This window comes from Peromyscus maniculatus, chromosome X, assembly GCF_049852395.1.
Source record: "Peromyscus maniculatus bairdii isolate BWxNUB_F1_BW_parent chromosome X, HU_Pman_BW_mat_3.1, whole genome shotgun sequence".
NCBI classification, from domain to species: domain Eukaryota; kingdom Metazoa; phylum Chordata; class Mammalia; order Rodentia; family Cricetidae; genus Peromyscus; species Peromyscus maniculatus.
In genome coordinates this window covers 49426748-49454688 of record NC_134875.1, presented here as the reverse complement: position 1 = coordinate 49454688, position 27941 = coordinate 49426748, and the positions used below count along the sequence as shown (strand labels likewise).

Below are 27941 nucleotides of genomic sequence, written 5' to 3'. Positions count from 1 at the left end.
TATTTCCACCTACCAAGTTACACAAAGTACCGAGAATGCAAGCTCTGACTCCGATTGCTGAATATGCTTGCCTCTGCCCTTTCATGTTCTCCAGTAGCTGCCATAGTCATCAGATATCTATTGGACCAAGCCCCAAAGCTAGGAAATTGTTCTCTCAAGTGGGCAATAAATTTCTAGGATTCAGAATTATAAACATCCCCATGTCTTTACAGCGTCTGCCGTGAACCATGTTATTTTAGTCTCCCTGGACAGTTTCACATCATGTGAGTATAGTTGAATGAGATGGGACTCATAATAAAGATGAATCTGCTTTTGATTCTACATGCCCTACATCACCTTTGTGACCTTGAATAATTTGCTTAAGTCTTACAAGCCTCAGTTTCTTTGTTTGCAATTTGACATTCATAATAGATCGCAACTTCCTGCACCAATGCATGGATCAGAAGGATACATATATGTATATAGTTTCTGCCATGTGTTAGGTACACAGTGATGATGATGATGATGATCATGATTCCCTACTAAAAGGAACAGATTTAGTAGTTTTCTGATTTGAAACTAACATTTACTAACTGACTCTTCAGAAAATTAACGATGCCTGGAATTAAGAGCCCCAGTTAATGTTTGCTCTGCAATGATGAGCTAAGAAAACATAAAGATTTAGAAATTCCACAGTGACTTGATTCGTCACAGACAATCCAGATCATGTCCACACTCCTACAGCAAACAAAGTTCTACTGTGCAGATAGTTTATCTGGTTTGGCTTCTTCTGTGACTTACCAGAGTATTTGCCAGATCTCTTTGCCATATGTGCCAACTTTCCCTTGGTTCTTGCTTTTGACACAAGATTGGAAGGGAGTCAGAAAAGAAATCCAATACTTGCCCTTCTGTTACTGCCTCTTTGACATAGTGATTTAAACTCAAACACCAGGAAAATTCCTAAGCATATGCCAAGGATTTCCAGACAGCATGAGGCTCTTCTGATTTCACAGGAGGAGGACCAACCAGTGAGTGACCCCAGTGAGTAGCGCCTTGGGCATCATCTAGCGGACAGTTTGTTGCAAATTGTGCTGTTGTGGTTAGTTAGATAAATGGTGTTTTAGGTTTTCTGTTGACTGACTGTTCTGCTGCTTAGCATTCAATACATAACTAATCCTTGCGGATACCAGAGGTTTCCATGAGCCTCTGGAAGCTTAGAGGCAGGGAAAGATCCTTTTTTAGGGGCTTCTGAAGGAGCCAGCACCTTGTTTTAGATTTTTGGGTTCTAGAATTTTTTATAATAAGTTTTATAATGTTTTAAGTAAAACAAAACAAATTAATCATCCTGTCATCTCCCTGGAAGCCAAGCTTATCTCTATGTAACTGAGCAGACAGGGATCTGAGAACATGTCAGAACTACAGATCCATTAGAAAATGTGTCCATTGCCTACTCACTTGGAACACATTCAATTTCCTCTTCCAAAGACAGAGGTCATTGCTGCAATGAGTATCACAATTTAGTGAATTAGCATTCACTACTATAAATACCATATGGAATTTAGAATTACTTAATATGAAGGAGAATTTTATGAAGTTCATCTGAGTCTACAGCTATTCCATGCCAACACATCTTATGTCGTCTGATCTTGGAAGGAATTAATCTGACAAGATAGAGGATCTGGTAGTTCTTTGGTAGATAAGTCATCATAGTTATAATTTTTCAAAGTCAGTGAACTTGGGCTAAAGTACTTGAAAAATAACTGGTTAATACATGATCATAAACTGATCCACAGATTAGTAATTTCAAGTCTCTCTCCCCTGGAAGAGAAGAAATCTGAACAAATAGGCTATATGTGTGACTTACTTCACTGTAAAGTATAAAAACTAAATCCATTTGGAAAGTGTAAGTCAGGAAATTATTAAGAGCATAGACTAAACGAAAATTTGTCATCTTTCCCTTGTACTGATGTGATATAACTAGCCAAAAATTGAGCTTGTCCAAAAATTGGCACTATAGATGAAGGAAGAATATACAAGATCACATGAGAGGTTAGAAAAGACAGTGCCAAACAAAAAGATGCAATTAATCACCAATAATGTATTGGCCTCATAATGGAAAAGGGTCATACTATGGTGAATAGAATTGCAAACATTACAGAATTAAGGACATAGTATATTTTCAATAGTGGATTCCCCTATTGACAGAGTTTGAATTTAGCAGCTATTATGCACCTGAAACAGAGAAATGCAATTCTAGTTCAAGCTCTGTCATTTACCAGCAGAGTAAACTTGGAGAAGGTTCATTTCTTATTGACGATTATTTCCCTAGTCGATGAAATTAAAAAGTTGAAGCCAAAGACATATAAGACCCTTCTTGCTTTGAAATTCTACAAACATGTTTATTGAAACTATAAAAAGGAATAAGGAATAAAAGCAGAATATTTGGGGGCCAGTCAGTGGGACATTTGGGTACATAACAATGATGTCTATCATTGTCATCAACCATTGTGCTTGACCTGATTTCTTAATACATGCAGTGTCATTGCCAAGCACTTGATACATTGTGCCAATATTGCTATGAGTCACTGAGTTATTTTCATTGCTGTGTTTATGCCAGCTACTACTCTTCACACCTAGAATAAGAGTGTATACCCTATCTGGTGTCAGTACCTCATAATTTACATGGAATAATAAGGTTCTGGTAACCTCTAAAGTGATTTACTTTATTAGTCTGTGAAGACACCAAGAAATTTGGAGGTATATACTTCTTTATATTTTCTATACTATAAAGAGGCTGACATTTCTTTAACTCAATGGCACACATTTCAAAACCACAAATGCAAAACTGTAAGAGTTACCCTCACATCCTTCAGTGCTTTCAATATAATTGTCTCTCAGCTAGAATTCCCATCAATAGAGAAGAATAGTATGATCAGTCATTGAAATATTTGTATTTAGCTTTCAAATGTGGTATTAGGTTTTTATATGAAAAGTTTTGATAATGCTCACACTACAGAAAATATTGAAGTATACCACAGAAGACCAGCTTAGGAAACTTCAGAAGGTTCAGAAGGTTTACAGCTGTCAGAATGATAGACAAGGATAATTAGGGGAGGAGCTGCAGTCATTTTGCCAGAGATGATATCTTTTCTAATCACATCTACTACCAAATTTTTCAACAGTTAAACATTTTTTCTATAGGCTTTATTTCTAATACCTATGAAGAACCCTAATCTATAAACTGGCATGGAAAAAAAGAGGTAAAACAAGCTAATAGCAAAAGGAGGTAAAATTGGTTTTGGTAATCCATCTGTCTATAACAAAAAATTAACTGAATTGATTATATGATATGATCGAGTGAAAATTATCGTATACGTATTCATAACCTTCTCTTTCCTCTATTGCATGAAGGAGAGATTTTTTGTTTTCTCATTCCTAGAACCCATCTTTGGCAAAATCCATCTTTGATCTTTTGTGCTATGGAATCCAGAAGGGGCAGAAAGAGCATATGAGAGAGAAGGGGGAAGAGTTACACTACAATCAGTGCCAATGGCATAAAACAAAGTTCTCAGGGAGAGGAGGCTATTGAGCAAAGTGAGTTATTTTATGTGGATGTTTAGGAATGGTTAGGGAGAGGTGTTGTATTAAAGGGAGAGGCACTGGAAACATGGGGAATGGGAGTTTTTAAAAAGCAAGCAAGGAATTGTGACTTCAGTGGTTTACTCTTAAATATATACATTGTAGCTTTTGATTAGTACATGACTTTGAGTTCTTTTGAAATTATTTTCAATTACTAGACACACCTATACAAGTCATGGAGGTCCAAACTCCCTAAGAGTTTCAACAATTTCATAAAAACATCTTTCTCTAGGTTGTGTGCTGTGGCCCTGTAGATATGCAATGGCATTTCATAGCAGACCTGACAAATTGGCTTTTCCCGTAGCTAAGCACCAAAGCCCTCCCTGGGGCCTTGGCAGTCTGGTGGCAATAGCACTATCCCTCATCTCTGACATTTGGTTAAAAATTGTAACTTCCCCCATAATGCTTTGAAATCAATTTTCTCTTCTTCTGTCCTCATGGAAACTCTGTGAGATTGCCCTATGGTCCTATGATGTAGGATTAACATGTGTATTTTTATTGTCTTTTGCCAGTAAGTAATTGGCAGAGATGACAAATACTTGGCTCTTAGTCTCAATGCTCCTAGAGATAACCTGCACAGAATTTGGCAACAAGTTTGTCACCTAAAGGACGACTTGATACAGAAGATACTTGCAAGTAGATAGAGGTCATGTTAACTGTCTGTTCCAGGTTTCCTTAAATCATATTATACTATTATAGGTGAACAGAAAGCAACTTATCTAAACCCAAATACTTTAGCTTCCTTGGAGGGTAATGAAGGGAAAATTCATATTGACTTAACATGACGTTTATACGCCTTTCTGTCTTTTTAAAGAGGAAATGATTTCTCATTGAAAATAATGTCTATGAATTCTGTAAAACTACATTTTCACCAATAAAAATATCAAGTATATAAAAAAATCACATTATCAATTCCACTAAATTAAGCAGCAGGGAAGAGATGAAGCACAGAGAAGCTTATGGGCATCATTTTTCCTCAGTAGGGAAGTATGCAAGCAACTGGGGAAGGGCTTGTGTTTTCTCTTATTCCTTTAGCTGACAAGAAACTCAGGTAAAATTTAATGAACAAATATGATGGATTTGTCAGGGAGTCTGTCTGAATTATCTAGTACTATTTCTTACCATCTGTCCTTTTGGGTTTTTTTTATTTTGTTTTCTCCTTCTTCTCCTTCTCCTTCTCCTTCTCCTTCTCCTTCTCCTTCTTCTTCTTCGTCATCGTCGTTGTCGTCGTCGTCATCATCATCTGAATTATCCTGGTTTGGTGTGTTTTTGACATTTGAATACTGCTTAATTGTTTTAAGAACATATGCAAAGGAATTATACACGTAAGGGTTCTCAGTAGAAAGAGATCTTAATTTAATACCCCAAATACTATCTTTCCCACCACTTGATTATTTAGCCTCTGAAGACGTCCAGATAGAGAAGAGATAGCACTATCTCTAAGGCTCAATCACTCAGTTGTGGACAGCTCCTGGTCACTAGGAAGTTCTTACTTATGTAGAGTTTATAACCCCCAATTATATAATTTGACCCAGATTCTTCTTCCAACACAGAAAACAAAGTGAATATTATGCTCACCAATGAGTGCATTCTTTTCAGCACATGAAATGGTAAAGGGCTTGCTATCAAATAGTAACTATCAAGGGAAAAATAGGCAACTAATTACAACATAATAAATATGTAACTTAATTTGGTTGTTTTAAATAGTATGTGCGGAATATGAAAACACTACATGGCTTTGCAAATAAAAATAAATTTAACTTCCAATAAATGCAACAAATACAATATAATGTGCTTTCAAATAATATGCATAAAATGTTGGTCAAAGGGAGGTGATGTAGATAGATACATGAACAGAAATACAAGAAAATATTAAGCCAAAAGGAAAAATTCACAGAAAATCCATTTATTTCATACATTAAAATACATACAGAGTGCCTCTTAAGTATATCAGGCACTGTATAGAATACAAAGAGGAATCAAACATTGTTCAAGCCCTCAAGAAGTGTGTAATATTCGTCTTTTCTTTTAAGTCAAAGGATAATGCAAGATAACAAATGTCCAAACACATTAAAAAGTTAATAGTTCATAGCCACTAAAGAAGTAAAGATAAAATTATTATAGGAGTTGAAAAATAAGGATATATGCTTAGAAGAAGTAAGAGCTTTCTAGAGGAAGTGATATTTAACTAGACTTTCTTTGAAGGATAAGTGGTATTTGGACATGTGGAGGCAAGGAGACAGAGAAGGACTTTTGGGTAGAAGGAACAGCATTAACAAAGGCAGAAAATAGGAACCCAGACCAGGTTAGGGGAAGCAGTAGGTATGGTCTAGAGCAAAACCTGGAAAGCAGAGGGTAAAGAAAGCTAAGTGAAAGCCAAGGAACTGACAAAAAAAAGAAGAAAAATAAACACTGACATTTTTAAAGCAGGAATATTATAAGATCAGTACTGTAAGCCGCCACCCCCCCAAAAAATATGCTGAATACAGAAAAAGTTATATATACAGTGGTGGGGGGCGGGGGAAAATATCTACAGGAACATAACCATGTTGTAACATGCTTTTGGAATACTATCTCTGGAAAATCGTTAAAGTAGCACTGCACTTTCAAATTATAGGCATAAATGGAGATGATTCACACGAATGCTTGTGCTCGAAGCAACTGAGTACACCAATCCAAATCTGATCAAAGAGGTTCTACATGTTAGAAAATAGTCTTACTCTGTGTCTAGATGGCTCCTAGATCAAGAGATGCCTAAAAGAACAACCCGCTCTTGATTCTGAACCACACAAAAGACTAAATTAAAATACTGTCACTGATAAAGAAACAAGTTCCAACAGGCCGTTTTCTAAGTTGTTTCTTTTTATTGCCAGTGTGACTTAAAACAATTGCTTTTCCTTTGCTTTATAATCCTAGGAAAACATGGTCATAAAGAGTTCATCTGAGGCTACTTCCCAATCTGGGCTCAATCGCCTCTGCAGCTGCTGGCGTCAGTGAGCACAGGGCAAAGCCTCTCTTTTGGCAGCCTGACCTTACTGGGTACACAACTGTAGCCACAACTCAGCATCTTTCATGGCTTTGATGAATAAAAGTGCTATTAATAAGTAGCGATCATATTCAGTTTTTATCTTGCTTTGAAGCAGGAAGGCTTGGTTTTCCTCTATCTCCCCTCGCTCTAAACTCTAGCCCTCATTTTGTATGACAGACATGTTGAAACCATTCTTGACATCTGCCAATGTCAGTCATAACCTCGGAAATTTCTAGGAATTTAATTCTGTCACACATAAACCATGTACCATAACCTGTGAATGAGCCCAACCCATAGGATGAGGCAGAACTGGAAACAGAATTGGAGACACAGTTGTATCTATTTATATCAAGTCAACTTAGTAATTGTATAGCCATGGATAAGATCGCATATGTATGATAAAGGCAATTTGTTTTCAAGGACTTCACAATCTTTCCTTTCTTGCCGACTTGTGATGGTGTCAACAGTTGCACCATCCCATGCTAAACTATTCCTGTCAAACTTGTGTCTATGCATAAAGTTAGAACTATTATGCCCAGGATCTCTACAAAGTAGTTTCAAGTATCAGAGATTGTTCTAGATAAGTTAGAATATTTTGACCTTAGTAAAAATGGTTGTTTATCTGCTAACTAAATGGTGAATTCAGGGAAATGTTTTCTCCTTTCTGAAGCCCATAATTTTCTCCATAGTATGATGAACTTGACATCTCCAAAGTCTCTGCCAATTCTATGATTATATGGGCAATTTAATTGGAATCAAACACCTTTGAAAAATATTTAGGGACATCCGGAGCCACTCTGATCTATAGGGAGCCCAAGTGAGTATACAGATTAATGATTACTTCTGCTCTAGGTCTTTCCTTGAAAGTGATCCATTATTGCTTAGCCTAGAGCAAATCCAAACTGAAAAATAAGGAAAATGCCAGGGTTTCTACCAACCACTCCAGAAGAAATCCAAACAAAATCCAGTTAACAGCCACAGCATGTTTTATAAAAGCTCGTTTCTGTCTATGGCTGTGCTGCACCTACCAACCATCTTCACCTGACAAGGAGACATGAGACAGGAAGACAACACATTTCATTGTGTAGACTCCATGACTTCCTTTTTTAAAAAAAGATTGATTTATTTATTATATATACAGTGTTCTGTCTGCATGTGTGCCTGCACACCAGAAGAGGACATCAGATCCCATTATAGATGGTTATGATCCGCATTGTGATTGCTGGGAATTGAACTCAGGATCTCTGGAAGAACAGTCAATGTTCTTAACCTCTGAGCCATCTCACCAGCCCTCACTACTTCCTTTTTAAATTATTTTTGATACAGGCTTTTATATATCATAGTCTGGCCTCAAACTCACTAAGTACCTGATGTTGACCTTGAACTTCTGACTCTTGCCTCTACCTCCTTGGTGCTAGGATAACAGTCATGTACCACTACACCTAGCTTATGGAGTACTGGGTGTTGGACCTAGCTAGGACTATGTGTATGCTAGGTCAGCACTCTACCAACTAAGCTACATTCCACTCCATATTCCATTATTTTAATGATCTGTACAATCAACCAGGTGGAAAATGTTCTTGATTAGATCACCCATATTTGCCTGAAGAAGAGGTTAAAGCAAATGGTCAAACCATTGTGGTCTTTCAGCTAATTAATGCTGACTTGATTCAACTGAGTAAGTTATATTCTGTTGTTTGATTATCACATAGATGTGGCCACCTAGTACACAAAGTACTGCTGTTGGCTATTTGCCACTTCCTACTCCTTGCAAGTTGATTTCATTTGGATTGAGGACGAGGATGTGATGAGACAAGATTCTTGCTAATCTTGTTATTTGTATAATAGTAAGACTAAGACAAGGCAGTCATGGGAGTCCTTAGGCCAATACAGCTTAATCGAGTAACTTTATGTAGTAAATCAAGTTATAAACCTTGGAGGAGGTAGGTAGTCATCTGTTATCCCCTTCTACTTTGCTATGCCAAGTGAGATAAAAAACAAATGGATCACTGAAATCTGCCCACATTCTACAATATTCAACTCGTACCATAAAAATATTAGAAACATTGTTAGCAAGAAAATAAAAGCAGAAGGGTTTAGTTTGAGAACCAGCTGACTTCTCCTGGCTAGAAGATATGACATCAAATAGTAATTACAAAATAGAATAAATGATCTAAAGGGATTTTGAACAATTCCAACCTCCTTTGCTTTCTGTGTTTTCTATATTTTCTATAATTAGCACATACTGCTATTGAGGTCTATAGAGAAAAAGCTAAAAGGAAAAAAAAACCTAAATAATCCCTCATAGATGACCATTTCAGTTTGTCATGCTGAGAATGTACAATAAAACTTCAAATGAACAAAACCTAACTTGTACCTCATTAGCATTTTGTTTTCTTTTTGCAGTAATACATTCTGAGAAAAGAAACAAATCACAAGGAAACAAGAAGATATAATGGTTAAAATGAAACTAATTTAAATCTCTATTGGAAAATCCTTAGTTTTCTAAATATTTTGTATAATACAGGAAATGCAAACCACTTAAAAAATATTGCTTTGAAAAAATCATTTGGGTCCCCACCATCTGCAGTCACTGTACTAGCAAGCAACGTATTGATAACCCATTGTATATTAGAAATCAGACTATACTCCCACCAAGTCAATCAAGTGAAAGTGAGGAATATGTTCCTTCTTCATAAATAATTAATAAATACCAAGACAAATAGAAGAAAGCTATTAATGGTGAAGGCGTTCATGAAAAAGAAACCAAGAAGGAATAGAACAGCTTTACACAGAAATTCACTCATGATTAAATCAAGGAAAAGAAGATGTGGTCATAAAGAATACTGATAGGCTAGAAAAGGTACCAGCTAAGGGGCAAGAAAGGAAACAGGGGATCGGATCAGGCAAACAGCGAGGGAGCACTCTCTTTAGGGCTTGTTGCCCAATGAAAGATTTGAGCTACACCGCTGGTTCTCAACCTTCTTAATGTTGCAACCCTTTAATATAGTTCCTCATGTCGTGGTGACCCCCAATCATAACATTATTTTTGTTGCTACTTAATAATTTTGATTTTGCTACTGTTATGAATCATAATGTAAATATCTGATATGTGACCCCTGTGAAAGAGTCATTTGACACACCCCAAAGGGTCATGACTCACAGGTTGAGAATTATTGGGCCAGACAGTAATTATTTTGAAGACCTACACATTGGGAAGCCCAGAACTGGAGTATGATCCATAGAACTCTGTACCTTAACCCTAATACCCATCCCCTGCCCCAATGACCCCTCCATTTTCATAGTAGAGAGCTTTGCTACCCCTTCTGAAAGAGGAACACTGCTTGGAGGAATCATCTCTCATTCTAGAAGTAAAGTCTTAAAAGCTCAGCTTTCAACCGAGTCCTTGACACAAGTAGATGATGGCAATTTTATGTTGCCTTCTTCTCTAGAACACCCAGAAAAGGAATAAGAAACCCATCTCAAGAAAGTGAAGCCAACATCAGTCTTCCTGCATCCTCCTAAAATGTCAGCATAGTAAGGAAACCACCTAAGACTGTGAGAGATATCAGTTCAGGGCACTTTGAGTCAGCACTGAAGGCAAAAGAACAGCTAGGCTTGGTGTTTGTCTCCAAACTCACACTCAGGGTAAGTTGATTATGGAAAAATTGAAGAGTGAGAAAGGTACCAATTACACCTTAGGCATTTCTTCCTTTTAAAGGGGTTGTTCCAAAAGAATTAACTTCTTTACTGGCTTACATGTTTGGGTTATGTTTTAATAAAGAGATTATTTTCATAATAAAGGGGAAGAAAAGCGTGCTTAACCACTTTAAACATGCCTGTGTCTTAAGCCTTGCTGCTTTAGTCCATGTGACTATGGCAAGACACTGCCAACAACCTCTTGAAAATACAACCTGGAAAACTAAAAATACAAGTAAAAACAAATGTTGAAAGGGATCACTTTTAGGGACATGGATAAGGGACTGAAGACAGAGTAGTCAGAAGTGAAGGGAAGTATAAAACTTCAAGGAAATTGCTCACTTCTATGACTTCTATATCTTTTATCCTGACAGTGTCTCTTACATTTATTCTGTCATGTTCAGTGTATGTCCCTGAGGCCCAGGAAGATTTTCACCTACCAAGGACAATTCAATTGTTTTGTCTAGATTCTCTTTACTTGGATAAGAAAAGAGACAATAACAATTTGAACAATAAGCAGTAAGAAAAGAAATTTCTTCTTAGCCTTCAGTTATCCAGATGACACAGTTAGACAGGCTCATTTCCTGCCCTCCATTCTCTAGGCATTCCAGTCAACTAAGATCACAGCAGAATAGGAGTAGCTGTGCATTTATTTGCTGGAAGATCCCTTTTCCTTGATCTTATCTCATATTTCCCTGGATCTAATCTCATAGTATCAGAGTTATAAAGTATGCTCGTTAAGAAAAAAACTTTCTAGACATTCAAATTTAAAGGAAAACAAAGTGGCTCCTACTTTTTTGTGAAAATAGAGACCTTCTTATCTTCATTCAAGACACCCCTGATGCTTTGGAATGACTAAACTTAGATATGGTTCTCAACCTTTCCTTGGTGTTCACATTCACTTCAGTCTGCATTCAAATAGTTTGTTTTTTGTTTTGCTTTTGTTTGGTTTGGTTTTGGTGATATCTTGGTAATGAACAAAGCTTATGGGCAAAATTCCTTCCCAGAAAACCCCATACATTGAGATTGGGCTTGACTTATCCCTGGAGATTGGCAACCACTGAGGAATAATCATTCATGAATATCTTGCTCAGGCAGAACAATGTCTTGATCTGGAATGAGCTTCTCCATTGCCTTGTCAAAAGGAGATTCAAATGCTGGAGCTCTTTCCATCTAGGTAGGAGAAAGAGAAAATAGTAAGCATACTTTCTCTATACAGCCCCTTCCACAGGTTTTCAATATGACTGATTCTACCCACATACAATCTCTGTCCTATGAATAAGCCATAAAGTACCAAACTTTCTGGATCTTTGAATGAATAAACATCATTACATCAATCAACTTGGCATGAACACAGAATTTACTTTTCACAAATATTGAACAAAGGAGGAATAAAAATATACAGGTAGTTTTTAATTTGCTAATGAATAATTAGACTGTGGAATATGGAATACTTTCCCCCACAGAAACTATAAGATTATATGAACACAATGCTCAGATTTCTAGCCAATCAGAAAAGGCTGATATAGCCCATTAGCTCTAATCTAACTTTCCTTCTGAAAGCAGAATGTTAGGAAGCTTTTCACCCAGTCTTTAAGTCTAAAGTATCTTCAAGGAAAAAGTTTTAAAAAGGTGGAGTGAAAACTGATTTTCCCATCTTCCTACTCATTTAACCCATCTCCCAGGGATCCATTGTACTCCTGTTCTCCCAAACCTGCCTCTGTGACTCCATTCTTCACAACTGACAACTTCCATAATTCTCCCTATCCCTATCAAAATGAAACTCTCAGGTCCTCCTAAACATAGACTAAAGTTCCTCTTCATTATGATAAATATGGGTGATTAATTGCTTTGTACTCTACAAAAGGTACATCCATGGATAAAAGAAGTGGCTTGTCGGTCTCAAATTCACCACAGTTAGTGAAACTTAGGAACTGTAAGGAAGGGAAGTGAAAAAGCAGGTGTGGGAAGCCATTAGTATCTAGGGATACAAGAGAAAGCGACTGGATCAACAAGGTAGCCCTGCCTATCAGGCAGCCCCTGTAACCAATCTGTCAAAGCTGTGCCCCCTTTCCTAACATCTTTCCTTCTACAATGTCTGACTAACAACACGGGGCTTGATCAAAGTTTGTTTTCCCTTCATAGTGCCAATGATGTTGGCAGCAGGTCAGAACATTCATAGGTATTATGAGTCTTTTGTACATTGAGTCTATTTCAATAAGAATCAGCCTTCAAATTCACAGAAATTTGCAAATAGTCTGCAGTAAGTGATCTCATTGTGTGGCATTAATGCGGGGCATTTAATGAGAAATAAATGAGTTACTTGGGAATTCTTGGGTTTAGGTTAAGCTTTCTGAAATTTGTTAAGGGTGCTGCTCTTTCCAGAGACTTTGTGATTTTTCACAGGCCACCAAGGTCAGAATGGGCAATTAATGTTATAATTAAAGCACAAATACAAAGGAAGCCAGGATCAGAGGTTGAATCCCCTCCTGGGCCAATAGTTTCAATGTTTCATATAGCCACAGTCCTGGCTAGCTGCCGAGGGTCCAATGAGTAAGTTTTGTATACAGCCTAAGCTATATCTAAAGCCGGAAGAGCACCACCAAGCACACAGTAATGATGGTGAGTCAGCTGCACTATGTTCTGCTGCAATGTCCAACACATTTTTAGGAATAGTAGGTTCTTCTACAATTCAGTCAATGTCTGCTTGACTCTTTCAGTGGGGGAGGGGGGTCTTTCAAGAGCTTCCAGACTCTTTCCTGCAGTGAGATGGGGGAAAGGGGAAAGAGGAGAGGGACAGAGAAAAATAAGGGAGAAAGAGAGAGATCGAATCTGTGACTGGCAGTACCCTTGTTTCCCTACTCATAGGAAAGAATGTTTCAGGAGTTGGATGACTGTGTGTCCCAGCTGCTTATCTGCTTATGCTGGTCAGCAGGAAAGAACAAAGCCAGACCACAGGTGGCAGAGAATCAGGAGGTGGTATTGAAAGGCCAACAGCAGCTGCTTGGGAAACAGAACATTTTTGACTAGTACATAGTACTTGTGATTGTCACAAAAATGAAGATACACTGTGGTTTTCTTATGGCAGAACCACTCACAGACAGTTGATGAAGCTAGCTTGAGAATAGGTGTTATGTGGATGCCTTTTGTAGATTTTGCTAGAATTGTGATTATTCTGGACCGTGCTAGAAAGCAAGTGACCAGGGGTATACAGAAATACTCAACTGTTTTTCTTAGAATCTTCTGATATCTGTCGACTTTTGTGACTTCCTAAAGATACGTGGAGAAGGAAACATGCTTTAGGGCCAAAGTTTCTTTCCACGGAAGAGAGAAGAAGAAATCAATACACAGGAGGCGAGTGCAGTAGTTTGCACTTATAATCCCAATGCTGGGCAAGCAGAGACAGGGAATTTCCTGGGGCTTGCTGGCCAGCAAGTCTAGCTGAATTGGCAAGCTCCAGGTTCAGTAAGAGACCCTGTCACAAAATAGAAAGTGAAGAAGACAGCCAACATCAGCCATCAACCACCGGCATCCACAAGCACATGTGATTGTCGCAAAAATGAAGTCATAAAAGTCTACAGATATCAGAAGATTCTGTAGATGATACAGATATCAGAAGATTCTGTAGATGATACAGATACCAGAAGGTATGGAGCATAAGGAACCAATAGGTCCCTCCGTTCTAATTATATGGTCATAATTATTTTGCTGTTGCTCCTACAAAGCCATCTCATCTTAGCAGGGAAAAGGGAATGAGACATTATTCTGAATCCAAGCCAGGATAAGTAATCTTATTTGCTTAGCAATTCCACCCATGGAAAAGATCAAGCAGTGCCTCCAGAGGAAATGACATAAGTATCCCTTCAATATAGCCATGCCAATGTATCCCACGAAACCGAGGATATTTCTGTGTTGCCTAGATAAATGTATCTACGGACCTGCAGTGATTAACCATATGGCACGGGTGCTCAACAATGAGAGACAGGTGCACCTGCCTGATAACTGTATAAAAAGGCCATAGTTGTTAGCATTCAAACATGTGATCAATGGAGAAGACAAGGAGCTCTCGGGCCATGGCAGCCAATATCCCTCAAGTATAACGTACTCTGCAACAGGCCTTGCCACAATAAGGTTTTTGCCCAACTCAGTGGAGCTTGGAAGTTCCCCAGCTACACCACCTTCTGCCAAAAGAATACAGTCTGAGGCTAGCACACATGCCAAAGGAAGCCCCAGCTTGGGAAATCTGGCAAGATTCTGTGCCCTGTTTTCTCACTGGTCGTTACCTTATGGCTTGTTTCGCACCAGCTGCCTTTCTGCTTTTCTTCTTTGAAATGCTGCGATCTCTGCTGGTTGCAAGCCATGGCCCCATTGCCTGCAGGGCAGGAAACACCAAAATAGGTATAAAGAGAGCGTGCCTGATTGGGGCATAGGAAAACAGATCCAGTGATTAAGTCTGAATTCCACTTACCCATCTTTGCCCACTGGAGGAGGTACAGGAAGAGGTTTCGTGAAACCTTTTTTTCCAATAAGCCAGAAGGTCTCTTCTGTGCCTTTGCCCTTATTGAAAATACAGACAACCTTAACCACATAAGAGTCAACTTTTCTAAAAGCATCCTTTGGTCAGTAGGGTACAAGCATTCATTTCAGCTCAGAAATAGTCTCTGTTCTCCCAGTGTCAACATTCCTTGTACCTATTTTTCTATATGGCTTCCTCACCATATGCACCCGAGGCAAGACAAGCTGAGATTCAAAGTGAACACCATATTAAGCTACATTCAGATGTTCTATGTACTCACCACTAGACAGCTCCATCTACTTTCTCCTTGCTCTACAATCCAACAACTTGTATAAAAACCCAGAAGAGAATGTACATGTCATCTACAACTTCACTTTTAAGCCCAGGCTGTCTTGATTGCTGTGAGAAGTCTCTATTTCTGCAGCATAGTTTCTCTTTCTGACCAGGGATTCCTCTAGGTAGGTTAAGACCCCAAGGATGCCCTCATTTACAGGCAACTTGGTTGGCTGTCAAGAATCACAGATTAACAGGCAGTGGGCACATGCCTTTAATCCCAGCATTTGGGAGGCAGAGGCAGTCAGATCTCTGAGTTCAAGGCCAGCCTGGTCTAGAGAGCAAGTTTCGGGACAGCCAGGGCTACACAGTGAAACCCTGTCTCAAAAAAAAAGAATCACAAGCCTTAGAAGAGAAAGATCATAAATTCATGCTAGTCACCACCAGACTATCTCTCTGATGACCCTGAATCACCTCCCTCTATTCTTTCCCCCACTTTTCTAGTTAACCTTTCTCTTAATGTGCTTCCCTCTCTCTTCCTTTCAATTATTTTTGCCTGTCTTCTCATTTCCTCCACTTCATGAGAAACAAAGTGTTTATTTAGACAGAAAGCCACATATATTCTTTACTTAATAATAATGGCAATAGCCATATACAAATTAGGATAATTAAAGACTCTCCAAGCAGTTTGCAAATATTTGGTTCAAACAAACCCACCATGAGACAAATAGAAAAAGAATACTCCAAAGCCCAAGTTCCATTAACTGACAACCACATAATTCACTTTCACATAGTAGGACTGTTTGATGCTGCTCTGTTTTCTGAAGAGAAAAATAAAGACAAGAATATACTCTATCACTCATTCTTGTATTTGTATATCCTTCCTATACCACAGTTTTGAATTAAAAAAAAATGGTTTTCTCCATAAGCATCTCACAGAATAGTTAACAAAAAACAACGACCAGGCCATCTTTTCTAAAACATTAGGCACTATTTGTCTACTCCCCTGTCACTTTCGTCATGGTACTTGGTGAAATGTCCTACAGAACAGTTATTTAGTAAATGCACAGACAGTTCTATTAACTGCAATTCCTAACTTTTGAACACTTAGAATTCTTATAAGGTTCATATCGTTAGAACTTAAACTTGAGGACCCAACTCTTAGACATATTTAACTGTCTTTCTTGAGAGCTACAGGCCACTAGGACAGCATGCTAATTTCCAGAGAAACTTTGTGAATGCCAAGATTATGGGTGGGTCCCGGGTCACTCTGGAATGCCCAAACTAATGCTTGCAAAAGATGATGGGAGTGTTACAGGGTCAGGCCAGGGTCCAAAACAAAGAGTATACGAAGGAGCTCCCGGGGTTCCTTGAGGTTTTGAAGCTCATCCAAGCTGATTCTTGGAATCCTAGCTCCCTGTTTAAACACCAACTTCCACTATTCTGAAGACAGGAAGAGAGGAAAAAACAGCCAAAGCCAGGAGCAAACTCTCTGGCCCAATGTCAATCCCTAGGAAGTCCCAGAGGACGCCCCACCCCCACCCAGTGTGCATGCCAAATAACAGCATCTTGCTTTGGCATGACACTTTAAGACGCTTTCACATCTCCTGTCTTATTTATTCTTTATAGAGGTTCTTGAAGGTATTTTTATTATCAGTCTCATTCTACAAATTGGAACACTGAAGTCCATGACATTAAATGGCTCATTAATAAACAAGCATAACAGGCTTGAACCCAAGTCTACCAGACTACAAATTGTCAATGCCTTTCTATCCACACTACATGGTTTCTCCAATATATTGGAGTTGCAGGGCATATCTAGAAGCTAAAAGTCAACTCTTAGGATCTTGAAGGTTGTGAGACTAATGAGCTTCCTGGTAATCTCAGGTAAGAACACACCTCTATGTAGATAAACAGAAACACAGAGAGGATGGAGTTACTTGTCTGATGTCATGCAATGATTAGAGAACAGACTTTCATAAGCCTAACAATATTGTTTCTTCATTTTTTTAGTTCATCTACATGTGTGTGCATGTGTGAGTGTGTGTGCATGTCTGTGTATCTGTGTGTGTTATGGGTTAAGAGAAGGAGTAAAAAAGATTGGAGAAGAGAAATCACAAAACAATGCTAATATTTATATACCATAGAGCCAAATGGTACTTAATCTCAGAAATTAGAGACAAAGTCTGAAAGCATCAACCTCTAGCAATGAAAACATACGTTTGCTGAGAACAAGAGTTTAGGGAAGTCTTTTCAGAATGAGAGTCTATATATAAAAAAAAAACCCTCTGAGAAATGGAACTGATATGCTATGATATGTACAAAATTTCAGCAAGAAGCCTCAAATTTGTCATGAGAACAGTGACCTAAGTAAACTCAGCTAAGTGAACAGGTAATAAAAATGACCTAGAGTTTTATAAAGCCATCAGGAGGAAAATACTGAAAAAGCAGAACTGGCTGGTTAGGCATTGGTAAACGTGTTGCCAACATAATGCAGCAGGGGGTTAAGTGGACATGGAGCTTACTCTCCTGGTCAGCCAAGCTTGTCATCTCTAAATGAGTCCTTTCCCAAGCTGCCTCAGCTTCCTCATTTTGGTCTCTTTCTTTTTATACCCACCCAATCACTATGAGTACCCAATGTAAGTAATTATTATATTCTATGCTTTTGCCCAACCTAAGCCACTGCCTGTATTCCATTAAGGCAAACAACATAGAAAAAAAAGTCATCGCTTCAGTGAAGGAAATAACTAAAGGAAGAGCATTGCCACTGGATCCAAAGGTTGAGCTCAAGCAAAGAGGTAGTACTGGAGCGAGTTCAAGCATCAGTCAGCTGGAAGGAGGCCATGTTTGTAGCCATCATCTTTGAAATCACAGCTGGCTGGTCTGCACATGTGGTCTTTCTTCCACCAAGTACCAGGGCAAATTTTGCTTACAACAACAGAGTGGATGAGAGGTCAAATCTTTTTTTTTTTTCTTTTCTGTTTTTTGAGACAGGGTTTCTCTGTGTAGTTTTGGTGCCTGCCCTGGATCTTGCTCTGTAGACCAGGCTGGCCTTGAACTCACAGAGATCCACCTGGCTCTGCCTCCCCAGTGCTGGGAATTAAAAGCGTGCGCTATCACCCCCTGGCAAGAGGTCAAAATCTTGAAGTAAGCCATTCTGAAATGTGGTAGCTATCTGATACACGCATGAATTACCTATCTCTAGTACAGTAGAAACCTCCTTTGCCCAACTCCTGCTATACAGTGTGTAATTTCTGACTCTCATGGGGAAGGAAGTGGAATGAATAGAAACAAACAAACAAAAAGCCTTTCCTATGTTCTCCCTTCTCTTTGTGTCTTCTCCTCTTCTTTCCTTTCAATATTCCTCCCTTTCCTCTTCACTTTCAACCCAGCCCTCTTAATGTCTCTTCCTCCTGAGGCTCCTGCACCCCTAAAATACAAGGCCCAGTGAAGCAGGTAGAAAACACTCCTTCCTTGTGCTTGCTATATCATCCTCCAAAGTTCCCTGCGATCAGGGACCGTTTGCATTGCAATAGGCTGCTTTGAAGTTAAGCCTCATTTCTCATGTGTGTACTTGAAACTCCTAAAGAGTCGACTGCTCCTGTCTAGAATCTGTAGAGGAAAGAAAAAAAAAAAAAAACACCATGGGACTAGGGCCAGTTTTTCTCTTTTTTGGTTTCAAAAGGGAGAGCTCTTCAGTTCTCCGGCTTTTAGGTGAAATTTCTGTACCCAGCAATATGAGGAAAGTGCTTCAGCCTTTGTCCCTCACTCCTGGGAAATGACAGAATGTACGGTAGAATCACAAAAGCCTTGAGCGATCAGATTTGCTGCCCAAGTAATAGCCCTCCCCCCAGCCTGCCATTGTGTGAGTCCTCTGCAGAAGTGATGAAAAGCCTCTGTCCCCTCAGAAGTGAGTCATCCCACCTACCAGAAGATATTAAAGATCTATTGGAAGAGCCAAACTAACACGAGGTAGAGAAAGAGGGGATCGATGAGAGTTGGGCCTTCAAATCTATACCTCCTAAAATCTAATTCCATGGAAATCACCAGCACCACCATTCATGAATGACAGAAAGAAATGCACCACCCTTACTGCCCATCTTTTGCTTTTCCTTATGAATAATCACTTAAAAATCATCTTCATATACCATGGTATCATGGAAGCAAATCAGGCATACTGAGATTTGGCCTGATTCTGAAGGCAAATGACTATGTGACCCTGTCAAAACGCTTCACCTTTCTAGATCTTGATTCCTCTCCTGAAACAGAGCAAGTTAGATCATCACATCAGATCCCTGGCGTCTCCTACATTTAGGTCCACAAGATGAGAAAGATAAGGAAAATTCAGTGGAAATTCCAAAAGAGAGATTGGATTATCTTAGTGCCAAATTCCAGGTCAAATAATAGCCTCAACAGACAGGAAATATGTTATTAAATGTTTGTCTTTCATGGAAACAAACTGTGTCCCCAGCCCTTCCAGTGGCCCTGGCCTTGGAGAAACACCTGTGTATATAATGGGCCGATGATGTGAATGAGAAGTCAAAAAGGGTAGACATTGAGTGAGCTGAAAGAAAATCTAAATTCAACAATACTATTCAGCAGTGCCAAAGAGCAAATAAAATGGAAATTAGACAATCAAAATAACAGCATAACTCATTGGTAAACCAAATTCTGGACAGTGCTTTTGGTCAGAAAGATCGAACTTACAGTCTGAAAAAAATGCAGAAAGATTTTCAGTTCTCCCAACCCTGTTAAAGGTTAATATTTCAAAAAGAAAAACAAAGAAGCACAAGGCAACCTCAAATGGAACTCGAGAATCTGCCCAACTTGCAGCTCCGTGTCTCAGACTCCCGAGTGAGCTTTTTCAACAGACCGTGACCTCTCGAGACACAGGTGTGTCCAAGTGGTTTGGTTCCCCAAACAAAAGGTCATTATACCTTGAGCTCCGTCCTTCCACGAAGCTCTACTTCGTAGCCTTCACCCAGAGTTCGAAGAATTGTCACTGTGCTGAGACTGACATGAATTCGGTACGCTGTAAAAGAAGGGGAGGCATCACTTCGGCTCCTTTCTCACTGGTAAAATCAATGAGACGTTAACAATGTAATGAACGTCGCCGCTTTCGAGTACACAAACCTCTCAGAAAAGTGGAGAGAGAGAGAGAGAGAGAGAGAGAGAGAGAGAGAGAGAGAGCGCTTTAGTCCTACTTAAATAAAAGGAGGAGGAGGAGGAGTGACGAGCTCATCAAAGAAGGCATTAGTAATAGCACCTATCAGCCCTCTTGAGACACTGTCTCAGATGAAAGGTCATGCAACAGCAAGGAGTCAACTCAAAGGCTGAGATGGAGAAAGCAGCAACAACCACTGTGCTCTCCGCTACAATGTAACTTCCGCTGAGGGAAGTGGGACTTCAGCAGCCTGGTGCACCGGTGGTTATTAAGGCTGAATTATCCAGACCTATATAATCCTCCTTTAGATTAAAAAAGTGTCTTTTCCAAAATGGGTGCACTTACAGCCATCTTTTAGTATTATCATATTTAAAACATCAGTGGGAAATAGCCCGAGATTTCTGTCAGTCATTTTGGGAGCATCAGACATCCCTTTTTTTATGGACAGTGAGTGCTTCCAGATATAAATGTGCATGAATATATTGTTTTGTAGTCTTGGATTCCAACATGTGACAGGAGCTTTACATTGGGGAATTTGATCTTTAAAAATTGATTGAGGACTAAATTGTAATTCTTTCCTGAAGACCAACCACTTGCTCCCTGAAACAAGGTCCCTGAGCCTCCTGATAACTGTTACTATATGAGCTGACACCTTGTTGAGATTGAGTCTTAAGTAAAAGTCCAACACCTGCTCTCATATGTACTGGCAGAAGCAGTCCATCTAGAGTCTGCTTATGATCTGACTAGGAAGGCATGGCTAAAAAGAACAAGAAATTTTTCTCATGTATAGGCATAGTGACTTTCCTTTTCTTAACAGCACACTACTATTGTTTGTCTTTCTCACTGAATCACATTCATCTAAAGCCTCTACTCAGAAAAGGGTTCTGTTTCTAAAAGCCACATCCCTGACTAGTGTATTCATTCCACTAGGTGCCATCGACTAGCATGTGACCTTCAGGAAGTCGGGTGATCCTGCTTATGGGGGCATATAGCTCAAAAGGCAGTTGATTTCAACCGCTGCCTAACTATGTGATAAGGACCACTCTTAAGTCCCTAATCACTCCCATTCAAGAATCCCAGTCTATTTAACTGGATGTGAAGGAGATACTGATGAAATTGATTTTTTTTATTAAGATGGTTGCTACACGCCCTAGTGTCACATTCAACATGAGGTCAGAGGCTACCTCTTATCAGACCCTCATTCAGTGGCGGGGCTGACTGCCATACTCGGTTCATAGACTTTAGCAAAGCACACTTACCGGGTTCAGGAGCACAGAGGTCACTCAAGTATGCTTCTTTATATCCCATACAATGCCTTCCTTGCAAAACCAGGGCTTACTAAACACTTATTGTGGATGATTCGGTTCATCCATTTTCTCTTTGTGCCTGATGACTAGACAAGATGCTACCTAAATCTCAGAATTCAATTTTTGCTCTCAGCTCTCTATTTCCAAAGTGAAATGTGTGGAGTTTTCCCTAGTGCATACCAGAATATGACTTCAGCCTTCTATGTGCTTACATCAGTTCTAAGCATTGTGCCAAATCTGCATTGCAGTTCCATGATCATTTTCACTTCATCTTGGGTTGTATTTCAAGCGCAAAGTCATACGCAAAGTCATATGCACAGAGTGGTTCCTGGAGGACTACTTCCATGGCTTCTGTCATATCTGTGGGGTTTTAAAGACTTTCCCAGATGCCAGAAAATTTATTCTGCAAACACTTTCTAAGTACTGTGGTGCCTCTTACTCATGGCTGCACAGGCTAGATAGGCTAAGACTGGACCCATTGTATAAACCTGTTTCTGTTCATGAAGGATGCAGAGTGGGGTCACACAGGGCACCACCCGCTATGCTACAGGCCACCATATCATCAAGGACTAGTTTCAGAATGGTGCTGAAGCTGAGGATGAGCTTGCCTTGCCTAGTAGCTGCCAGCACCAGGACTGCTGATGGTTTAAATGATTGCTTTCTTTAGCTTAAAAAAAATCCATGAAAACTGTGTATAGGATTTAATGCTGTTCCATATGTTTTCCTTATAATAACATTTGCTTTACTTAACCATGATAGAAATAAAAAGACATATTGTGGTGCTGACCGTACCTCAGTAGAGGCAGTGAGCAACCAAGAAACCAATAAAGCATCTTGTCCACAAAAACCAACAATGACAGAATCATTTGTACAGTTTTATTTGCAAAGAAAGGAAGAAACAGTAGAATCTTTGCTACTATGATCATTTTGAAGGAAGGAAGGAAGAGTTTTATGTGCAGGCAAGTTGGAATTAATTATTTTGGAATTCCAAGCTCCTTGGATTGAAGGATTATTACTAGCTAAGTTCTATGGGCTTATTTGATAAAGCCAGAAACTCCTGAGGTCCTAACTAGTTCAAAAAATTGGACTAAAGCAACAAATAGCAGCAGCCAGCTGGGAGGCAGCTGGCTCATGTGCCTTCACAAACTAGTTGAAAACTGAAAATGTCAGTCTCTTATCTAGTTCTTTTCTCTACATGACTCCTTCGTACCTACCAAGCTGGCCAATTCTTTCTTTTGCCCAAATGACTTTTTTAAGTTGTTTTGATCAAAGTGACTGGCTGTTTCAGTGTCACTTAGCTACAGCTCTATTTCTAGAACAGGAGAGGTACATGTTCAGTCCAACATCACCCCCTACTGGTTTGCTATTAGAGACCAGAGAAATGTGTGCTAAGTCTTAATCGTCTTGAATTATCTTTCCTTTTTCCTTAAAACACTGAGTACCCCATTTTCTTCCTCCCCTTTGAAGAATCACTTTCCTAATCACAAGATGGTCCCACCCTGTCCATCTACAGATACTCACGTAGGCCAGTTGATTCCATTCGTGAAGCTGTGTTTACAGTGTCACCAAACAAGCAGTATCTGGGCATGGTGAGGCCCACTACTCCAGCAACAACAGGCCCTATTAAACAGCAGGAGAGTGGGGCTGGAGTCAACAAGTGTGTACTCAACACTACTAGAAAAGACCCACAAACAGGGTGGGGGCAGCTTTGCAGAAGAACCAAAGTTGCCATCAAACCAATCTAGAAATCTAAAGGAAGACTGATGATTGAGTAATGAACTCTAGTCTACAAGGAAGCAAATTTACCATGTTCCAAACATGACTACCTTTCTGATTTACACCTCTATTGTAGCAACAGTTTTACTCAAAATGATGATATCTGCCAACAATGATAAATAAACATCAGGATCAAACCAGAAAAGCCTGAACAAGGACTCAGGATTCAAACGGATTTGTTGCAAAGAGAAAATGTGACTGTTTATTGTGCCTTAGGGTTGAAAGAATCTTGTAAGTCTATCTCCCAACTGTGTCAACAAAGAGAATTATTGCTCAGACAATCAGAAAATGTGGAAACAAGTAGAGCTGCCTTTTCATTATCTGTGGTAGGAGTGTGGAAGAACAGTGTGCAGAGATAATCTAAAATTATTTCCCATTTGTTCTTGCAGGAATTTTTGTTCTTACACTATTATGGCCGTGTTACATGTTCAAGATAACTGGAAAAAAAAAACACTTCAGCAGGCAGACAGAAAAATGAGTTCAACAGTCTACTGAAAGGCCCCCAGCCTTACCTTTCTGATTTTTTATTTTTCTATTAAAATAGTCAGCATTATATTTTTGTTGTTTCCTATGTTTCCATTGGTTCTTTCTGCTGTGAATAAGAGCAAACCAGAACTAAAACTGTAATTTTTTTTATTTTAATTCATTTCTTTCTTTTTTTTGTAGCATCTACTTGGGTATCACGGCAGGCACTATGGGAGTCAAAAAGAAATAATATATGGCCTACAGTATACCAGATATTCACATCTGAATGAAGAGACTACCAAGCAGGAGGCAAGCCAGGCAATGTGGCTGAGGCCAAGCAAATTGTTCAGACAGAAGAACTGGAGCAATTTAGAAGGTGAAGAGTCATAAGGAAGAAGGTTCCTGTGGGCAAGGTTTCTCCAGACTCTTGGAAGGTGAGTAGGATTCAGTTACAGGGAAAAGAGACATAAATGAAAGGTTTGTGATTGAGACTTCAGAATGCATGGTCTTTTTGGAAGTTCTTAGAGAGAACATTCTTCCAGTTCAGGCATCTGGGGAGAAACTACAGATAAGTTTGGGTTAAATGAGTTGTACAAAATGCAGTCGTTAGCCCACTAGAGAATTTTGAGCAAAGGTTATATGCAGAATATTCTTTGTCTTTTTTTCTTCTCTGGTCAGTGTATTGGATGCATTGAAGGAGGAGTGGTGAAACCAAATAGAAGGCTTTGGAAAGGAGGTGATGGTGGAAAGTAGGCAGCCAAAGTGGGGACCTGAATGACAGACATTATGAGAAAAGAATCAACAGGCTTGCTGGCTATCTGATTGAGGACCATGACTAAACTGGCATGGGGCTCTAGGTTTGTGTTCATTCATTGGAAAAGACAGTTTGAAAATTTAAATACGTTACATTTGAAATAATTATGAACTGCCAGGTGGCAGTGGCGCACACCTTAAATCCCAGCACTCAGGAGGCAGAGCCAGGCGGATCTCCGTGAGTTCAAGGCCAGCCTGGTCTACAGAGTGAGTTCCAGGAAAGGCGCAAAGCTACGCAGAGAAACCCCGTCTTGAAAAAACAAGAAGAAAAAAGGGAAAAAGAAAAAAAATTAGGAACCACCTAAACTGAGGTACGCTTAGGACACTGCAGGTGTGACACTGGAGCACAAATGAGGACAGAGTTTTCTTTGGAGAGAGGGTGAGCAGCTGCTATAGTCAATGAAAAATATGAATAAGATATGGTCCCTGCTGCCAAAGAGATTAAAGTCTAATGCGGTACAGACAAGACAGTGATAATTATGGGAAGGATGAATAGAGAGAGGCAAGCATGGAAGCAATATGGTGTTATTAAAATGATCAGTCCAGGAAGGAGATGCTGGTGGCCTAGACTTGAGTAGTGATTGTCAAGAGGACACAAGAGAGTCTCAAGAAATGTCTAATAGGGAAAGAAGTTTAAAACCTCGCAGTTGGGGCTGGCAAGGTGATTCAGAAGACAAAGGCACTTACCACCAAGCTTGACAACCTAAGTTTGAGTTCCAGGACCAACATGATAGAAGAAGAGAACCAAGTACTGTCAATCGTCCTCTGACCTTCACATAAGCACTGTGGCATAAACACATACATGGTAAAATAAAATAACCAGTAGCTGGTTGAATATTGAAGGTCAGAGGGAGAGAGGAGTCCAGGATGACTTCTATGATGATAATCAGGTCATTGGCGGTAACACTAAATGAAATATAAAGCACAGACTAAAGACACATTTGTATGGGAAGAAAATAATTCTGTTTTAGACCTGGTGAGTCTAAGGACAAAGTGAAATGCTCAGGTGGAAATGTCACACATAGGTGTGAAGCTTAAGGGAAAAGACTGTCCTGGAGCTGTAGTGTTAAAAGGAAGTGTTGTAATTACATTTTAAGTTCTGAAACAGTGTTTATAAAATAGATAAATTGTCTACAGTCACCAGCATATATGTAATACTTAAGTAGAAAAGAAATTGGGGGGAGGTGCTTGAAGACATTTATGAGATAGGGGATAAGTCCAGGAAGAAAATGTTCTTGATTAATTGATTACATTATCTTAAACCTCACAAATACTTGGCGATCTTGTAGCATAGTAAATGTAGACATGGCGGTGAAAACTGAGAAGGGTAGGCACCAGTCTATACTAGTGGTATAGACAGAGCAGGAGCTGCTGTCCACTGCCGCGGTGGAGGTGGAGTAAAGAAGGAAAACTGGCTAAGCAGAAAGAAATGAAGCATTGCTGGACACCAGGATAATCCAGCTGTCCAGAATCAGAGGACATCTACACATTTCTCCTTCTTCTTCTAAGGCTCCTACGAGGCACATGCAAATGTTTTCTCTTGCCTTCACTAGCTTCCATTACCTGAGTGAAGTCCTATACGAATTCGGACTGGCACTTCTGGCATGTGTCGCATCTTAAAGGTGCCCACAGAGCTCAAGATATCCAGGGACATGTTGGCAATCTCAGCAGCATGCCTACTGCCATTCCTCTTTGGGAGGCCCGAGGCCACCATATAGGCATCTCCAATGGTCTCTACCTGGGAATTACAAAGAGTAGGATTAACAAACATGTAATCTATTCGTATTACTTCAGAGAGAGAGAGAGAGAGAGAGAGAGAGAGAGAGAGAGAGAGAGTGTTTCAGGAGTATTATGGAAGCCAAATATGTAAAGTGAGGAAGACAGTGTGGGGTTGTCAATAATTCATAGGCCTAAAAGTCCATCAGAATCATTTAAGGAGCTTCATTAAAATACTGATATATAGGCCTCACAAGCAGTGATTCTGAAGTAAGTATAGCTTCTTCAAAGGCTATTGAATGGCCCTAGGAAAATATCAAGCTTCAAGAAATTTCTATATGAAGGGAAAGTGGGACTGTCCCCAAGATGTCCCTGGCAAATTACTTGGAGAAAATGTACCCAAAATACTGTCAGAGAGAAAGCATTTCTCTAGCTAATTTTAGAGAAATGGGCAGCCTTGGCAAAGCACATAGAAAGGCAAAGAAGGACAAGAAGAGTCCACCTCCTGATTTGTCATGCTAATATGACAATGTCACAAACCTTTTGGCTATGTGACCTAGGTCTTTCCCCACCAATCACCTCTTCCTCTCCTATTGCTATATCCTTGAGAGGTGATAAATCTGCCCTTTGCCTATTCTGCAAGAATCAGAGATTAATTAATAATTCTTTTTAATTTTTTAAAAAGAATCTGATCTGGATACTTGGAAATAAAGACGAGTCTCTGCTCTTCATCTTCCCCATGGAGTGTGCTCACTCTTTTAGGTAACTCATACATGGGAGTTTTTCAGGAGAATTCAAGTCACAAGCAAACTGGAAGGACTTTTATGAAATGTGCCAGTCAGGATGGCCTACTAAGCATTTGATTACAGCTAAAAAAAAAAAATCAATGAAATTCTGGAGACATACTGCCCTGCATAGAATCTCAGACTCACCACTTACAATCAAGGGGCAAATCGCTTAATTCCTCTTTGCTCCATTCAGTGTGCCCATCTTTAAAATAAGATGATGTCAATGCCTCACTTGTAGGATTTTTAGCACTAAATAATTTAATGTGCATCAAAGCACTTAAAACTGAGCAGGTGGACGATACCATACATTAAGTGTAAGTTATCACTACACTACCATCATCACCACCACCAACAACAACAAAAAAGCATGTCTTAAAGTCAGTCTTAGGACTATGGTTATTATTCAGTTCCATAAAATGAAGTTTAGGATTCACCAACGGGGCTCACATAATGGCTTTCTAAATAACCAATAATAATGGACATTAGCCCCATTAGCATGGGACTTTTACTTCAATGTGCTTCCCTTCAGTCTCCCAGCATTGGTATGGTTTGGAGGGAAGATTTCCACTGTCAAATGGTCGTGACAGACTTAACAAAAGAAGGGTTAGAATGCAAATGTTATTTGGGAACAGTGAGTTAGTGGCTGGCCATTATCAGAGTATGGTAGTTGACCACTTAGCTTTGGTAAGTTGTTACCCCAGAGACCGCAGTGGTATAAATGAGGACATTAGAACACAAAGCCCGGCACAGGTGAGCCCTGGTATGTAGATGGCTATGA

At 39.5% G+C, this 27941-nt stretch overlaps 1 protein-coding gene across 1 annotated transcript in view; it reads right to left on the bottom strand.

Moving 5' to 3' along the window:
* Nucleotides 1-5508: 5508 nt before the first annotated feature.
* Gucy2f (guanylate cyclase 2F, retinal) overlaps nt 5509-27941 on the bottom strand; it is a 98053-nt gene continuing 75620 nt past the window's right edge. The window contains exons 15-20 of the mRNA XM_076561562.1: nt 26223-26397; nt 23127-23225; nt 20072-20166; nt 14814-14902; nt 14629-14717; nt 5509-11518 (exon numbers count right to left, since the gene is read on the bottom strand). Coding sequence (XP_076417677.1) covers nt 14630-14717; nt 14814-14902; nt 20072-20166; nt 23127-23225; nt 26223-26397 — 546 coding nt within the window. The 3' untranslated portion in view covers nt 5509-11518; nt 14629. The remainder of the gene's footprint in view (nt 11519-14628; nt 14718-14813; nt 14903-20071; nt 20167-23126; nt 23226-26222; nt 26398-27941) is intronic.